Source organism: Oreochromis aureus, linkage group 10 (genome assembly GCF_013358895.1).
Source record: "Oreochromis aureus strain Israel breed Guangdong linkage group 10, ZZ_aureus, whole genome shotgun sequence".
Lineage (NCBI taxonomy): Eukaryota > Metazoa > Chordata > Actinopteri > Cichliformes > Cichlidae > Oreochromis > Oreochromis aureus.
The window spans coordinates 32,063,968-32,082,637 of NC_052951.1; the positions used below are offsets into that span (position 1 = coordinate 32,063,968).

Below are 18,670 nucleotides of genomic sequence, written 5' to 3' on the forward strand. Positions count from 1 at the left end.
TCCACATATTAACATCCACGTGTGTATGAAGAGACGACGCTTCACCGGAGCCTCAGTAAGCATGTTTGCAGTGTGTGTGTAAGCAGCTGCAGCATACTGCTTGACAACCTCGGGGCTTTAGAGCAGCTCTCAGATCAGCTCGTCGGTTTAGTCACAAACGGCTGAAAGTTGTGTGAATCATGCAAAGCCGCCCTAGAAGAGTCTATGAATCACTCCCAGCTCCAAATGCTTAAACACACGACTCCTGTCCATCTCCAGGTGAGTTTAGCGTACGCCTACGAGACCAAGGACGCCCTGTGCCTCGTGCTGACTCTCATGAATGGCGGTGATTTAAAGTTTCACATCTATCACATGGGCGAGGCGGGTTTCGATGAGAAGAGAGCCATCTTCTACACCGCGGAGATCTGCTGCGGCCTGGAGGACCTCCACCGGGAGCGGATCGTTTACAGGTGAGCACGCAGACACCTTCCTCTCGTCTCATTGGCTCCTGCCTTTCTGCTCACTCTCCGTGTCTTTATCTTCTGTGCAGGGACCTAAAACCAGAAAACATCCTGCTGGACGACCACGGTGAGTCCGATTACCGAGGAGGAGATATCGCCACCACAAACATCATCAAATCTTTAATTCTGCGCGTCTTTCAGTAACGTTGCAGTAATTCCAGTCAGTGTTTGGAAAAATAAATATATGGCAGGTGGGGGGACTGGGAGGCCTTGTTAAAGACCTTTGAGAAGCATCAAGTTATATTTACCTGACTCAAAGACAAATCATTACAAAGCATTTATGGTTAACACAACCAGCTCTGCTTCCACTCCAACACTCACTTTTGCAGTTTCAGTATTTGCTGTTAAACAGCAGAGGGCGCTCTGACTCCAGGAAACTCGCCTCAGGCTGTGCGACTCTCTGCTGACGCATCATTACTGACAGGGTGACTGAAATTAACTCCTGAGAAAGAAGAGACAAACATAAAAGTCTAAATCTGAGATTCTCAGTTTGAAAAAACTTTATTTAAAACCATGATTGGTGGTTTGTTCCATGAATCTCAGCCGTCAGTAGGAATCTGATTACATGACAGGAAGAAATCTCTGCTGCTTTTTAGCTTTCAAAGATAAATGATCAGGTTTTTTAAAAGTGTATTCTAAATACAGGGCTGTGTGAAAGTCCTGAGCCACCCTTCCTGTCTTTACATCTCTCTTACAATGAGCCAAACAAACAAGCTTTATTTTCTCATACAATATTGTACAGAGTACAACATGCAGTGAAATGTTTTGTGTCCATGCTGCAGACGTAGCCGCACCGTTCCAGGGCTTGTTTGTTTTTCTTTTTTGCTTGGGGGAGGACTAGCTAGGATGCTCACTGGATGCTGGGTGGGAATTGAACTTGCGACTTGCGCTCCAAAGGTGTGCAGATTTACCACTACACTATCCAGCTACTCTGGACTCTGTTGTCACTTTCAAAGTGGTCTCGAACAATAGTTCTCCAGCTCGCTGAGGGTCAGTCAGAGTCCAGTCCGTGTACCTGGACCAGTTTAATTCTGACTTTTGAATAATTCAATCTTAAAAAGAACTAAAGGGATGAACGAGCTGTGCGTCGACATAACAGACAAGTTTGCAAAGAACAAGCAGTTTGTTGCCAACACAAAAAACATCATTTGTTTCCATTTCTTTAGATAAATCTGCAGATGGGTGGATGGGTGGGTGGAGTATTTCTTTAATTAGCTGATTATCCTCATGTGTGCTAACGTTTGTGTCTTCAGGTCACATCAGGATATCAGACCTGGGTCTAGCGGTTCATGTGCCAGAGGGAGAAACTATCAAGGGACGAGTGGGAACAGTGGGATACATGTGTAAGTGACCTCTGACCTTTACTGAGCAAGTACATTTATGTAAGCACTGCACTAAAGTATGAAGTGCTTTTATTTCACATCAAAACATTTCAAAGGAGCATTAAATGTTTTTACCAACTTTAATTTAACACTGAGACATTTCACTATAACAGAAAACTTTTACACATTAACACTCGGTTATTCTTGTGTATTTGTACTCAGGTTATGTATTTCAAGACTTTTACAAAGTGGTAATTGTACTTTTACTGTAGTACAAACGTCCACCTTACGATCCACATTTCTAATTTCTCTCCCACCGCCTCCTCGCTCCCCTCCAGCTCCAGAGGTGGTGAAAAACGAGCGGTACACCTTCAGCCCCGACTGGTGGGCGCTGGGCTGCCTGCTGTACGAGATGATCGAGGGCCAGTCGCCTTTCCAGCAGAGGAAGAAGAAGATCAAGAGGGAGGAAGTGGAGCGGCTGGTGAGGGAGGTGGAGGAGGAATATTCCAGCAAGTTCTCAGAGGACGCCAAGGCCCTCTGTAAAATGGTGGGTGGATGCGCCGGCGAGCAGCCTCATCAGCTTCTTTCTCTTCGGCGTCTTTAGCTTCCATCTGCTTAACGTTGAAGCTCAGCATCTGCCGCCTCAGTCACACCATCAGATAGCTGACTGACGTTTTTTTACTCTGAAAAGCTAATTCTAAAAACCAGAGCGGCTGAAACATTGCCGCGAGATCTCCCTGCTTTAACCTTTAATCTGAGCTTTTGAACTTTGAGATAATCATAATCGCCCAATATTCCTGGATCCAGGAGGACGTGTGGATCCAGATTAGTTTGTGATATTTACCTGAGATGTACACAGATACATTTATCCCATTCATCCAGGCTCGGGCCCGGAAATAAGACAACGTTAGCTCATAACTCCACGAGGCTGGGGGTGTGTCTCCACCCAGAATCCAGCCTTCTTTGACGTGAAAGACAAACATGTTAAAACGCTGTACCACGTCCTGGTCGAGGGCCAAATCACAAACAAAACAAATGACCGAATTCACACGCAGAGAAAGACCAGGAATACGACGCAGACGTGTGCATTTGCCGTCTTCGCCGTGAGCTGATGGATACGTCTTGCATCGTCCGTCTGTGGTTCAGCCATGTTTGCTGAGTCTGCTAACAAACAGAAGACAGAATAATCTCCCAACAGGAAATACTGCAGTTTGTTTTTGGTCATTGGTCAGATTTCCACCTGCAGCTTTTTTCTATAAATGAAAGTCAGGTGGGAGGTTTATTAAGGTGAGATCTGTTGTTCACCTGTAGTCTGAGTTTATCCTGACTCATAATTGGACACCTGGAGGGCGATTACACACGGCTCAACTGGTCTGCATACACTTAAAGTAATGATCTGCAATATTTTGGCTGAAAGATGGGAAATTATTCTCGTCTCACTGCAGGGTTACAGGAAAAACCTGAGCTGTTCCATGCTTAGGAAAAACAAGATTTAGATTTGCTGCAGAAGTTTCACCACAGCAGACGAGGGAGACGAGGGAACTTCCTCCTGAAGATCAGACTCACGATGTGTACAGACTGTGGAGGCCAAACAAGCAAAGCTGGATCACTGGCACAGTGTCTGCTTCATTTTAATAAAGAGGGTAGCAAACATCTTCTCCCTGCATCCAGAACTCTTTGCCTTTGGCTGCTTTTCACGCAGACACGTCATGGTTTGAATACCAACACACAGCTTCCTGCTAAAACTCTGTAAAACTGGTGGAAAATGAAACCCGGCTCCACTTCTGTCAGAGGCGTGACCGCTGACTCTTTAACACCTGACCTGAAGCAGTAACTCTCCACCTTCTCTAAAGCTCTGCTGTGTTTTTAACCCCTTAGCTGCTGGCCAAAGATCCCACCGAGAGGCTGGGCTGCCTGGGGGGCGGAGCCACTGAGGTCAAAGCTCATCCCATCTTCCGCTCCATCAACTTCAAACGGCTGGAGGCCGGCATGCTGCAGACACCCTTCATCCCTGATGTAAGTCCACAGTGAGCACACTGACATGCTCACTGGTTTAGCTTTATTTAAAAAAGGAAAAAGATTTTCATTTTTATCATTTAGAACAAAACTCAGCTTCTGAAGAGTCGTTGACAAGTTTGTGACTTGACGTTCATGTACGAGCCTGAAAACAGGTTTGTTGGTAACCTGAGGTGAAATCTGTGACTTCACTGAGGATCCAAACTGAGGGGAGACTCTTCATCTGTCACACATTCATGTTTGTTTCCCTGAGTGAAGATAAATGATGAAATCTGTATCTGTCAGTGCGTACAGTGTTTGCCTTTATTTTGGAAGGTTCAAAAGTACAAAGTCACAAAGTTCAAAGGTTGGAAAAAAAACCTGAAATGCAAAAATAAACACGAGAAATCAGGAAGGACGCGGCGAGCAAATCAGGGATCATAAACAGAAGTCTTAACAAACAAGACTATTTATAGATGAAGCAGTGATTGCACAACGAGGCGCATGAGGGAGCAAAGCACACAGCAGCTGACAATAATCAGCGACAGGTGAAGACAAGGGGAGGGGCAAAAACTAGACTAGGCAGCATCTAACCAATCAAAAGGTGTTTCATACATCATCACATGACTCTTCTTCTGCACAAAATGATCCCTATGAGTGCCACCTACTCCACAGATGGTGATTAAAAATCTATAAAAACATAAAAACTGTTATAAAAGGATTTGTGATTCCTTTGAGTTTGTGCACAGAGCCGCAAAATAAACGTTTAATTCCACCAGTGATACTAAATACACCAGAAGAAACAAATTCATGACTCAAAACATTAAATATCACAAAAATACAAAACTCAGTAACATCTCTGGGGTCACTACTGCCTCATGTGGACATCGCTGGAATCAAAGACGGTTCTGTGATTCTACCGTTAAAACAATCGGAGCCGTCTGTACAGTTTTAAATATCAGCCAACATCACAGTCCTAATCCAGTGTGAGCCAAACAGCAAAAAGCCTCCAATCATATCACTGATCCAAACAAAGACAAAGGTCAGTCTTAAACCCAGGCTGCTCTAAATTAAGTAATAAAATCAATTTAATCACTTAAGTCTGGATGATTTGGAGGTTTTTTTGTGTTGTTACTTGATCATAATGAACAGGGGTCCCCAACTCCAGGCCTCGTGGGCCGGCGTCCTGCAGGTTTTAGATGTGTCCGCTGATTTAAATGGCTAAATTACCTCAACATGTCTTGAAGTTCTGCAGAGGCCTGGTAATGAACTAATCATGTGATTCAGGTGTGTTGACCCAGGGTGAGATCTAAAACCTGCAGGACACCGGCCCTCGAGGCCTGGCGTTCTCCACCCCTGGTGTAGATAATAAACAGCATAGAATAAATAGCATAAAAGATCAACCAGATCCTGATCTGACCCTCTTAGAATCAGCTGATGCATTTTTTATGAAAGAAAGGAGGAACTGCAGAGACTCGGTGTGACTGAGGATGATATGATCCTCGGTGGTGACCTCTAAAGGAAGCTGCTCAAAAAAGAAGATTCAGTTATTTATTCAGCATTTTTGAACCGTCATAGCTTCATAGGAAGTTTTCATGTAGATATAAAAATGTATTAGGTGACTTAAAAAGCACAAAATCTACTTCATGGCTCTATTAATGGAGCTGATTCTGAGGGGGTCAGGTGGGAGGCCCTCGCTGATTTTCTTGCAGTAACCCCGGTGTTAGCCGATAATGCGAGAGCCAAGTATCTAATAATAACTGAGTGAGAGCCTGTACAATGGGAGCACTCCACAGCACAGTGACTGAGTGCGTCTCCGAGGCCCTGGCGTGATTTGTGTGAAGCTGCTGCTCCATACAGCAGGTTTCATGTTGGGCAGGTACAGAGCGAGCTTAAATCTAATCAAAGAGACGCAGAGTTTGGGTTCAAGGTGTCTTTCCCCTTTAGGTGTGGCTCCAAAAGAGGCCACCGAGGAGGCAAACTGGCAGGTTGCAAAACATAAAAAGGAACTCAGAAAAACTGAAGGCACTGTGGGGTGAAGCAGGATGTTCCCAATAAAAGCCAAAGAAGACTGCAAAGGTAAACTCAGGCTTGTGCTGGAGGTAAACAGAAGGTCTGACGAAGGGAGGGCAAAGACTCGGAGTGACGCAGGTGGAAACGATCGCAAAGTCAGGAAGCAAAAACACACAATAAATACTTCAAAAATGAGACAGGAAGCAAACGTGGGGTCAGATCACTGGAGATGTTTGAACTTGTCTCTGCTGAGGCTGATGACCTTTGAATTCTTATCAGCTGTGTGTGTTTGTGTGTTTCAGCCTCAGGCCATCTACTGTAAAGACGTGCTGGATATCGAGCAGTTCTCCACGGTTAAAGGGGTGGAGCTGGAGCCGAAGGACGAGTCTTTCTACAGCAAAGTGTCCACGGGCAGCGTTTCCATTCCCTGGCAAAACGAGGTTAGAGACTCAGACTCCTGCTGTAAGACTTCCTGCTGAAAAAAAATCCAGGAAAATGAATTTGTTCTCCTGATGATGTTACCACCAGCATCATGATTTTTAGAGCTTTTGACATTTATGTGACTAACAGCAGTGAGAAAATGTTAAACATGCTGCTGCTGGTGTTCCATCTCAGTGGGAGGAGGATAAAAATACTTAATTGGAAAAACACAGTCTTCACTTTGTCTTTACGCCCACTGTTCACCCGAGAAAATGGTGACTGTTAGGAAAAGTCGCCTGACCTTTTCAGCAGATTTCAGAGGTTTAAAAAAAATAAATAACATATCCAGGAAATCTGGATATGTGGATGGAACTAATTAAATTAATTGATATAATTAAAAGATTACATTTCAAGTACAGGAAAGTACATCAAGTTATCCTAAAGCACCAGCACATGAGTTCTTGCAAAGACCGGAAGTTACGGGATGGTTCACACTCCCCACGTAATTAGATACAGTGCTCAAAACCGTGGTTACATGAGTAACCAAACATTCTATTTGTTCTTTTGAAAAATAGTCTTAAATGTAAAAAATGTTACAGAAATCAAGCACAGCTTCACCCAGGCAGGCCATAGAGTATCTCCAGGCTGCTTTGCAACCCACCTTCATCCCTTTTTCATGTCATATCAGATCTGTTGCCACCTGCTTCACTAACGTCTGCTGTCCAGAACAAGTCGAGCCTTTTGACCATGTTACTGTTAAAAAGGACAAACTCCTAACTGCCTTGTGTTTTTGCACAGGCTCTGAGATTTTTGTCTTTTTCTCTGCAGATGATCGAGACAGAGTGTTTCACAGAGCTCAACGTTTTCTACCAGGATGGGGCGGTTCCTCCTGACCTGGACTGGAGAGGACAGCCGTCTCCAACACCCAAACAGGGACTCCTGCAGCGACTGTTCGGCAGAAATGTGAGCAACCTCCCTCAGCTCAAAAACATCACCGCTCTTTTATTTACCGGCATCCATCAACACACACGAGCTGTGAGCTAGCACAAAGGACGCAAACACTAAACTGTATAGTCTAAGCTACGTCAACAGACAGATGGAGTTAATAAAAAAGACCAGTAAATACATGAAAGAAGCAAATTTAGTCAATAGAAAAATGATCTTCATTCATCTGTGAATGACAGCAACATCTGTGCTCTCTTCCTCCCCCTGCAGGACTGCTGTGGTAACTGCAGCGACAGTGACGAGGAGCCCACCAGGCTGTGACACACAAACCACACACATACGATCTGATTTGTTTACAACTTTTGCACATTTGTATTTTTACGGTAGTACTATCTAAATGTCAGAATGTAAATTTTCATCATAGCCATAATGTTTAATGTTATTTAAAAGTGTGAAATATCTGCTGTTCAAATCGGGAGGCGGAGACAGAAAATGAACTCGTTTTTTTTGTTTTGCCTTTTATTTTTAGTTTGTTGTTATTATTTGTCCAGGGAAGACTTTGCTTTTGTTTTCATCCACTCACACACTGAACTGAGAGCTGCTTCTGGCTGCGAAGCAGCTCCACTGGAATAAGCACCTGCTGTAGAAGTGCCTTGCTTGAGGGCACTGTGAAGTGAGGACTGAACATTCCTCCATGTCTTTGTCCAGGGAAACTGTCAGCCTGTGAACTGTGACCACTTCTTCTGCCCTCCATCCTGCTGAGACCAACCTCACGGCTTTTTTATTCTCTTGTTTGCAAGCTGGGATATTCGGGGTTTGAACATTTGGGTTTTTTAGAATTTTTTCCGATGGATTTCATGAGACAATCGACTCCTTGTGTGTGTCAGCGCAGCTTCAGTCACTCTTGTTAGTAAAATATCAGTTTTCAGATGTGATGGGAGACGAGCCGTCCAGTTTTAACAGAAACTCTGAGATAGAAATGATCACCTTTAAACACTCCTGGTCACTCAGAGCTGCATTTACCAAGACCTTATTGTGCCTTCATTTCACTCACTCTGGTTTATCCTGGCGAGGGTTGGAAAGCAGCTATGATTACTTACCGGCTGAAATTCAGAGCAGCAGCAAAGAAAACTGTTACACCAGCTCTGGTAGTTTCCAAACTGCCACCTTTAACCCCTGATAATAACAACAGTCAGCCCGGGGTTTAGTTTACCCACCAAGACATCTGGTTGGCCAAAGATTTTATTTTTCACCTTCACTTTACTGATTCATCTTTTTGGGTCATGTTACAAACTGCCTGTGATGGCAGCCTGTGCAAGCTGCTTTGCAACCCCCCACCAAACCCAGATCCTGTCCCTGATGCTGTGCTGTAGCTCCCAGACCAGACTCATACTGCCAAATATAAATCACTGCAGATAAAACAATTAGGCTTTTTTCTTTTTATCCCAGTGTTTAGTGCTGCAGACTGGATTTCTCTCAGGGTTTCTGCTGCTTCCAGTTGTTCTGGGTTCTTTCTACTCGGTCCAAACTCTCAGTCACTCTGAAACTGAAACAACAAGAATAACTGAAGCTTTGGGGTCAAACCCTGAGACTGAAGTTGGACAGTTACAGTCAATGGCTTTCTATTTCTAAGCTATTAAAATGAAATACCTCTGAATGTACAGAATGGCTGCCATGTTGTTTCTGCAGAATGACCTTTAGGACAACAGATCCAACTAGACGCCAAAGTCTCACAAACATCCGTTTGTTTCTGCTGTTATGTAAATTCTCCGTAGCGGATGAGTTTGGAAAACGTGTGGAATTCTTTAACTGTCAGCATTCCTCTTGGCTCCAGAATTAAAGCTGTACCATAAAATACGGTCATTTTTTAAGACGTTCTTCACCAAGTTTTATAAAAGAAAACATGATTTGACACTTTGCACTAGTCGTGTTTCTCAATCTGTGCTTGTCGGTATTTGGAGCACTGAGCCGTTATTGGCTCTGTAAGTATCCCAGTATGGGATGGACCTCCATGACCCCTGACCTTTTAGTGCGCCTGATATCTCTAATGTTAAAAAATAAATGGAATGAAATGGAATTTTCGTTTAGCCAGTCAGATAATGAGATTGATCACTGAGGTGAATCATGACCTTATCATGTATTAAATGCAGCTAAGTAAACGCCCGGGCGTGCCCACTGTGCAGGAAAAACAAACATGAGTGTGACTGATGGTTTCTTCCATAAAGCAAGAAACGCCTGCTGCTTTTAGCATTCAAGGACAAATCATCCAGTTTTTTTTAAAAGTTAATGTGATATCAAAAGTTGTGAGCCACGCGTAATCCTCCAGGTTTCCTGAAGGCGTTTTAATGTTTTTCTTCGGACATCGGCTGCTTTGTCACTCATTTTTAGTCCAGTCCTTATACCTGATAAGGACTGGACTAAAAATGAATGTTGTTTTGTTTCTTAAGTCAATTAACACTGACGTATGAATCATTAAGCATAAAGAATGCACCTAACTCGAGGGATGAACCAGCATTTTGTCTACATTTAACAGACAACTTAGCAAACATCCAATTTTAAATTGTATCTTTAAGCACTTACCAGCAGCCAACTGCAAAAACACATTTGTTCCCATTTCTTTAGTCAAGTCTGTGCAAAATTACAAAGGTAACACGGTTTAACAGACAGAATCACATTTTTCCACTAACAAGGTGATTCTCAAAGAGTGATTAGCTGAAATTAGTACCTTAAGAAAGAGGGGAAAATCTAGGCCTGTATGTGACCTTCAGCTGATCCATCTACTGTTTTATGGGTCTCAGTGGACGTGTGTGCCAAATTACACCAGAGCTGGACTGAAAATCACTGACAACAAGGCTGATGAATCCAAATGTAACACTTTTCTTTGAAATATGTACAGAAGAGAGAGACGTACAGCAGTGAGTATCTACAGCCGTCTGTAAAACACGCTGAGACTAATTGTCAAAACTGATGAAATTTTGACCCCAGAAACGTAACATCAGATTTTAATGCCAATATCATCTGAAAAGGATCCGATTGGCAGCAGCCTGTATTTTCAACACACCTTTGAAAACACACTATCAGTGCAGTGAAAGCATACCTGGATACCTGGAACAGGGTTTATAGTTTTGCAATTTTCATTAGTTTTTATTTTTATTTCGTTTTGACTTCAGATTTTCAATTTTATATTAGTTTTAATTAGTTTTTACCAATTGTTTGCTAGTTTAGTTTAGTTTTTATTTTTTTGAAAATCCTTAGTTTCAGTTTAGTTTTGATTAGTTTCAGTTATAGTTTTAGTTGTGTTTGCAATAAAGTGTAACAAAATCCCAGTTTCATCATATCAGTCATTCTCTTCTGCTTATCCTTGGGTATGTTGCTATTCCAGCTACCATACCCTGCACCCTGGACAGGTCGCCTGTCTGTCGCAGGGCTAACACGCAGAGACAGACAACTCACATTCCCACCTATGGGCTCTTTAAATAAATAAATAAAGGCAGATGAACAACCATTGATACCAGGCAACTATAAAATGTACATCTTGGCCCCAATGAGACTATTAACTCTTGCAGCACCGGGTGTTACGGCAATTGACTCACACAGTTATGTAGATATCCCAGTCCTGTTGTCTCGGGATGCATCACGCTGCCTTGCCTGGGGTTAGCTTCTGTTTCTGGGGATGAGGGTTGGGCGTGCTCCCTTACCTTCTCCAGGTAAGCTAGGCTAGGTTAGCCTTCTTGTGTGAGCTTTTCAAGTGCACTTTAAGGTTTGTGGGATTTTTTTTCCCTTTAGAAATGTCCCTCATAATTTGTCTCTTTCCACTACAAGACACTTGCTTTATCCAAAACACAGTCATATTCAAAGTAATCCCAAATTTGACTCTGGCGCTTTCTCCAGACTTTTCCTGACATGATTCTGCGCGTGGACGGAGCAGCAACACAGACGACTCGACTAACGTACTGCCACCTGCTGGCATAATGAGACACAGCAAGAAAAAAAACCTGGAAACTAAACTTCATTTTCACCCTTGACTATTGTATGACACGCACACATCAACGAAAACTAAACACATTTTTGCTATAAATTCAGTTAATTTTAGTTAGTTTTGTGAACACATATTACAGTTTTAGTTAGTTTTCCTTTTTTTGTTTTTATTTTTATTTCCGTTAACGAAAATGTTTTTTCACTTCTAGTTTTCGTTATTTCGTTAGTTTTCATTAACGATAATGACCTTGACCTGGAACATCATCAGTCATGGATCGGCTTCCCCAGAGCTCGGACCTCAACATTGTTGCAGCAGTGTGAGATCACGCTGACCAAGGATAGAACAAAAGGCAGAAACATCACAAGAAGAGCTTTAAATGTCTTTCAGGGAGCCTGGAGAAGGATTCCTGAAGACTGCTGAAAGAAATGCTGTCAAAGACAGTTCAGACTGTGCTGAAGAACACAGGTGATCATACCAAATATTGACTTTTGCCTTACATGCTGTATTTCCATGTATGTTTGCATGTTTCAATAAATCGCTGCATCTATTTTACATTTTCCAAGCAAAATAGAAACAAATGACTCAACCCTGTGAGGTACAGCACTGTGCAAAAGTCTTAAGTTAGTCTTAAGTTAGTTTTTGGCCAACACTACCAGTATTATTACTGCTGCTCTTCGGTTTTGAAATGCTTCGATGACAGCCAGAGTTTGGAAACATCAGTGTTACAGTGTACACCTGCATCTGTCGTCACTGTGATTAATTTAATAATATTATTGTTTCTAAATTACAGGATAAAAGCTGATGTCAACCACATTCTCATTAACAGGGGTCTGTAGAGCCCTCTGAAGTTTAGTTACACAGACTCACTGGAAGAAGGAAGCACATCACTTCCACTGAATGTAGCCAGAGCCGATCTACGCATGCAGACATGAGCTTACAAGTTTTATTTATACCAGTTTCTAGACAAAAATATCCATAAAGCCCTAATGTGTGCTGATTGGTCGGTTAAGGACAGACTCAGTGGCGTCCAGCTCCAAATGATAGCCACACATTAGAAGGTAAACCACAGCAGAAACTGTGTGTAGAAGAAACACAGAACGGCTCAAGGAGAAGATTCTCCACCCCTGGGCAGGTGCAGGATTTCCTGGCTTCTCTACTTGATTGAATCCCCTGCCGCTTGCTTCTTCTTCCACCTGTTATTACTGCATCTGGGTCCTGGTTTGGTTCTGACTGTTCCCTGCACGCCGAATCAGCTGAGCGGTTTGGGCGCTCTGTTTATGAACAGGTGCTCTTCACTTGGAATGTCTAGCTCCAGCACGATGAGCATAAGTTTTTTCATATGCGACTAGTTTGCTCTCTGTTGTGGGCTTCAGGGTTAGTTGTTTGCTTGGTCCCCGTTTAACTGGGGAAAGACCCTCAACCGTATTATTCTTTCTTTCTTGTTGTTCTATTTTGTGTTCGCAGCTCAGGTTTTACATGCTCTTTTTCCTCATACTACATTGGGTCAGATCCAGCAGCACCTTCAGATAAAGACTCGTTCATCCGAAGAACAAAACACCTCGGACTTTCAGACTGGAGACCAGACACAGATACAGGCAACAAAAACACAGCTACCCATCTGCACCAAATGGAGAAAGGACACTCTTTCACATTCTGGACTTAAAAGTCAGGTGCTTTGAGAGAAGAGCGCATCTGCAGAGCTTAACCTGCATTCAGACCTCGATCTGCTGCAGGTTGAATACCCAGAATTTTACGTTGCAGTCAACTTCTCTGATTGCCAGATCCTGTGATTCCTACAGGAGCAAAACTGACTGTAGTTTGGTTTGAGGAGACAGAGCCTGGTTTGATTTTAACCACATGCTAAAGAGAAGCTTTTTCAGAAACTCTCACTATCACAGCCACTGACAAAATATCCCAGCAGTCAGTGTTTTCATGTAAACCAATAGTGTAAAACTTCTCATTTTCTTTTGAGCTTATTGGAAGCTTATGATTCACAGCAAAGCAGCAACTGGAAAGTCGAGTGTCCACGAGCGAAATAACCTCGGGTGTACGTGTATCACGTTTGAGGCAAAAGACTGAAGCGACCAATGAGAGTGAGCGACATATGAGAGGGTAGGAACTACATTATCTAGACAACCAACTGACCGTCAGCAGTGTTGGTCAAGTTACTTGAAAAAGTAATTAGTAACTAATTACATCTCCAAAAAAGTAATCCTGTTACTTTACTGATTACTTATTTTTGAAAGTAATTAGTTAGTTACTTTTTAAAAACATGAAACACAACCTGAATAGGTAATAAAGCGATAGACCTTTCAGCCCAGTTCTACTTTTTCTGCATAATCCATCGTATAAAATGTAATCAAATTTAAAAAGTCTCTTTTTAAAGATTATTTTATTAGTTCTAATCTTTTGACTTTATGCATCAAGCAGACATTTAATTTTATGCAACATTCTCTGACTTGAAGAAATTAGTTTTTGCATATTCCAGCATATAAAATGAAATAATTTTTTGTGTTTACACTCAATCTTTCAAATAGATGCAAGTAAAACACAGCAAAAATTAAATATTCAATTCCATTTTTCAATTCACTTTTATTTATATAGCGTCAAATCACAACAACAGTCGCCTGAAGACACTTTGGAGAATTGCTGGACTTTTAATCAAAGATTCAGCAGATCTATGTTCACCTGTTCAGCAGCAGTGGGGCGGGTGGAGGTTTGCTCGGTGCCACAGCGGTCATGTCAGTGGGGGGATCCGGGGGTTTCTCTGTGAATTTCACTTTCCCGTGGCAGCGTGCTCGCTGCTTCCTCAGAAGTTTAGGGGTTTTTTGCTGTAGAAAGAAGTTTTCTTCCCACGCAGTGAACAGCGGACGCTAATGTTTTTGTCACTTTTTACAGAATCAAACTCAAAGTAAGGTCAGTCCTTCCACGCTTTAAATGTTGCATGGTCGTATTCTCTCCTGCATTCCATATTATCCATTGTTGATTGTTGATCTGCCCGTTACCACGAATGTCGCACGCTCGTATGTCATTATTATGAGACACTCACTCCCATCACTGCCCATCAGTGACGATGTGATGCCCAAATCGCCTCATTCAGGCCCCAAATAGGTGAAAATTCACCATAAACTCCGCCCCTTAAGCTAAAGACCTTGTTGACATTAAGCTGAAATGCATTTTCTATACAACCTACTAGAGATGGACCGATCCGATATTACGTATCGGTATCGGTCCGATACTGACGTAAATTACTGGATCGGATATCGGTGAGAAATTAAAAATGTAATCCGATACATTAAATATTAAAAAAAACACCTCACAAAACTTGCGACAGGGTGTAACTCGGCTCATAACCGTAGCATGTCGGAGCAGTATGCCTCACTGATAGAGCGGCTGTGTGTATTTGTAGCCTCACTACCAAACCAGCATTTCATCTCCGAGAAAGTTATCCCAGAGAGAAGTAAAGCAAGTGTGTAAGTTCATCTCTGAATGTTTGTAAAGCGTTCCCATGTTAAGCTTAACAACCGATATATGGAGCGACTGCCTCTCTCTCTCCCTCACCTTCCTGCCGCTACTTCAATTGTGAAACTGCTTAACGATCAGCTGATCGGCTTTTCTGTCGGGAGTCCGTCTCTCTTCTTTGTTTTTGGCCCACTTTGCACCAGAAAGAGGAAACCAGCGGCTGAACAACAGCAGCACGTTTAAACTTGATAAGCTGCTGTTAGAATTTTTATTTAATATTACTTTCTACACCAGGATCCTTTTAGCTGACGGCTGGTAACTGTGCAGGGGCGGATCTAGCAAAGTTTAGCCAGGGGGGCCGATAGGGCATGAACAGGGAAAAGGGGGCACAAAGACATACTTTTCTTTCTTATTCTCATTTAAAATATCTAGCTTTTAATAAATAATTATCTGAATCTTACACCCAAAGTTTTAATCTGATGTAAAATGTATAGAAGTCCATTTCTGTATATAGTAACTGTTAAGTCTAATATACCCTAGTAAGCTATAGTACTTTTTCCTTTGGGAAGGTACCATCTGTGCAGTCTGCAATTCTGTTGAAGAAAGATGTTGAATCTATTTAATTATTCTTGAAAAATAATTTAATTCTGTGCATTTTTTTTCACCCTGCATCAAATTAAAGTTGATTACATCGATTAAGCATCATGAGGTGGAGGGTGGGGGGGTGGTTCCCTATTTTTTTTTGCTGGGAGTTTGCAACCCCATTAGTTAGGTTGCTTAATATTTCTGCTAAGTACTCTTTAAAATACCAGAATAGGGAGGATGGAGCAGGTTTAAGTTTATTAGATTGATCAGTGTTGCTGAACTATGAAATATTTTGGGTGCAGTGTATTTTTTACATACAGGTATAACAGAATAGCTTTAGTGTTATTGTTTATTTAAACTTGAGTATGAACTTATACAAAATGCAGCAAGATATTAAAAAAACAGTTTTATTGATTAAAAAACACACTATATCGGATTCATATCGGTATCGGCAGATATCCAAATTTATGATATCGGTATCGGTATCGGACATAAAAAAGTGGTATCGTGCCATCTCTACAACCTACAAGTCATATGTTCATCATCTGAAGGCAAAACACGCCTACAAACTCTGCAAGCTTCCAGAATAAATGTCTTGATGCATGCTCAATCATTCAGGTAAGTAAATCCCAAAAGGTTGATTCTGTTCATCTTGGGAGTTCAAGAGTAATGTGGCCTTTTAGGGAGGAGAAAAAGAAAAGAGCAAAAACTGCACTGGACGAGGAGCTCTTTAAAAATGTATCTTCAAATCCCAAACTTCATGAATCCAGGTCGAGTTATCCTGAATTAAATGACCTACATGAGAACAGCAGGTGTGTTAATGGTCTGCTAGTTGGTCTGCACGCCGCCGGCGTGGTTCAAGGATTCAGGCGGTGCAGCTCTGAATGTGTCCATCATTGTTTCTACTCTCCTGCTAACAGACTATTCATTACCCCGGAGAGCCTTTCACTGAGGAATAACACGCTGCCGTCATTCATTCATTTATAGTGAGAACTGCTCCGGCTGCTTTCACACTGTTACAGCTTTATAGATTATAAAAGCACTTTTCTGGGAACCATCGCCTTTAAACCCTGAAAAGCTTTAACAAAACATAATACAGACTGAAATAAAAGCACTCGTCCTGGCTCTGGAGTGACCTCAGCACACATTCAGACGAGTCAAATAATCGTTAGAAAGATGACGTCTCTCCAACTCTGTTTTTTGACCTCGATAAAAAATATGATGGTTGCAAGGAAAGCGGTGACGGAGAATTAGAAGAGAAGTCCTTCGAGAGTCCGACTGAATGTAGACGAGACTACGAAATCTGCTGAAGAGGCTCTCGTCTCTTTAACGTAACACGAGCCTTCAGAATTTATCAGTCGTCATGTCTCTGACCCTCAACAAGAACCTTTATTAAGAACAAACAAATCCTCCATCATCTCTGTGCCAGTGTGTTTATATTAGCCGACCCAGTCTGCAGTCAACACCCATTCACATCTTACTAATACAAATTTCTAATCAGCCAATCACATGGCAGCAGCTCAGATCTGGAGTTCAAAGTGAGCATCAGAATGAGAAGGAAAGATTTACGTTACTTTGAATGTGGCGTGGTTGTTGAGTTGGGTGTTTCAGAAACTGATGATCTGCTGCGATTGTCCCTGATAACCATCTGTAGAGTTTATAGAGAATAAAACCAGACAATGGCCACCCAAGACAACCTGATCAGACCGCAACAGAAAGTCAAATAACCACTCTCTGCATCCAAAGTCTGCAGAAGAGCATCTCTGAATGCACAGCATGGTCAGGCTTGAAGCAGAAGACCACATTCAGACTGTCACTCCTGTCAGCTAACAACAGGAAACCGAGGCTGAAAAAACACATTGTTTGGTCACATGAGTCTTCCTCCTGTGACATTCAGATGGCTTTGTCAGTATTTGGTGTAAACAACATGAAAGCACAGATCCATCCTGACTTACATCAGTTCAGGCTGCTGGTGCTGGTGTAATGTGTGGGGGGTATTTTTGGCCACATCTTTGGTTGTTTAGCAACAACTGAGCATCATTTAAACACCACAGTCTACCTGATCGTTGTTACTGACCATGTCCATCCCATTAAGACCACAGAGTAGCCATCTTCTGAGGGCTGCTTCCAGCAAGATAATAATCCATCATTTCAAACTGGTTTGTCCAACTCAAATGGCCGGTCACCAGATCTCAGCCCAGTAGATCACCTTTGAGTTGTGGTGAAACGCAGGTCCAACCCAATACTAGCACGGTGTACCTAATAAAGTGACGTCATATGTCAACTAATCAAATTTAACCTGCAAACGTGGCTGATGTTTAGTTTTCTGGAGTGATTGATTGAAGGAGTGCAGAACTCCTTCAGTCAGAACATTTTTAGATATAAACCAGTTAGCTAACATCCTGCTAACCCTTAACTCGGTTAAACCTCTGATACCCCGATGAAGGCTTAGCTAACATTTCATTTAGTTTGATGATCTGAAACATGTAAATGTCACAAACGTTAAAAACTCAGAAGTGGGAAAATACTTTTTACTGTAGAGGTGTTTCCACTAATCTACTGAGTCAGGGTAAAAAAAATCGTTTCATTACATTCTGCTCATTTTGTGCATTCAGATATTCGCTGTAATAAACGAGGAGAAACCAGATTGAGATGAAAACACGACCGACCTCGATTTGCGACCTGCCAGAAGTCCAACAGAAGAAGATTCGTCAGGCGTCCTACCCTCGTGGCTCATACCTGTGAATTAGTCGCACCGAAAAACTAATCTTCACCAAACAGCACAAGTATGTAAAATATGAACAGCTTGTCCTTGAAAATAATGGCTGCAGATTATTTCAGAGATGCAGCGGTGTCGGCGAGTCCTGCTGGGCCTCGTCTCACCATCTAATCAGTGACAGTCGCTCACCAGGTGAGTGAAATTAACTGTAATAAGCAAGCAGGGCAGAGATCCGGCCGAGTGAATCATTTTCATGTATAAAAAAGAAAGAAGCCAGTTTGAGTCAGACTGAAGTGACGTCTGTCCGTGACACTGGTGTGAATGCTTTCACAGCTTTAATACATTCCCCGTCCACATATCTCTCCTCCTATTAAACCAAGCCTGTTATTTTACTCTCTGAACTCCTCTTTGTTCTCCTTCAAACCATTTTTCGTCCCTCCTGTTAACAAAAATCCCTCTGTTAATGTCAAAGCAAAAGACGCCTGCAGCTATAAGCTGTGGAAATGTTAAGCCCAAGTTATTAAAGGCTTACAGCGCAGCATTTTGTGAAATTAGTGTGAAACATGTAATTTTCTCCAACACGAAACGGTCAATATTGTCTCAATAATTCCTCCACATGCTGCTCTAAGTGTGACACTGATATTTGTCATCAATATTCTCATTTAATGTGAAACAGGAGCTTTCTCACTTTGAGGATTCTGGGAACCTTATTCACAGATTTTAAAACATT

At 42.1% G+C, this 18,670-nt stretch overlaps 1 protein-coding gene across 1 annotated transcript in view; it reads left to right on the plus strand.

Annotated features, from left to right (window-relative positions):
- Window positions 1-9,114, plus strand: part of grk6 (G protein-coupled receptor kinase 6) — a 56,801-nt gene extending 47,687 nt beyond the window's left edge. The window contains exons 9-16 of the mRNA XM_031750294.2: window positions 259-449; window positions 530-567; window positions 1,754-1,843; window positions 2,161-2,369; window positions 3,701-3,838; window positions 6,133-6,270; window positions 7,079-7,213; window positions 7,466-9,114. Of these exons, the coding sequence (XP_031606154.2) occupies window positions 259-449; window positions 530-567; window positions 1,754-1,843; window positions 2,161-2,369; window positions 3,701-3,838; window positions 6,133-6,270; window positions 7,079-7,213; window positions 7,466-7,516 (990 nt within the window). The 3' untranslated portion in view covers window positions 7,517-9,114. The remainder of the gene's footprint in view (window positions 1-258; window positions 450-529; window positions 568-1,753; window positions 1,844-2,160; window positions 2,370-3,700; window positions 3,839-6,132; window positions 6,271-7,078; window positions 7,214-7,465) is intronic.
- The last annotated feature ends 9,556 nt before the right edge of the window (window positions 9,115-18,670 follow it).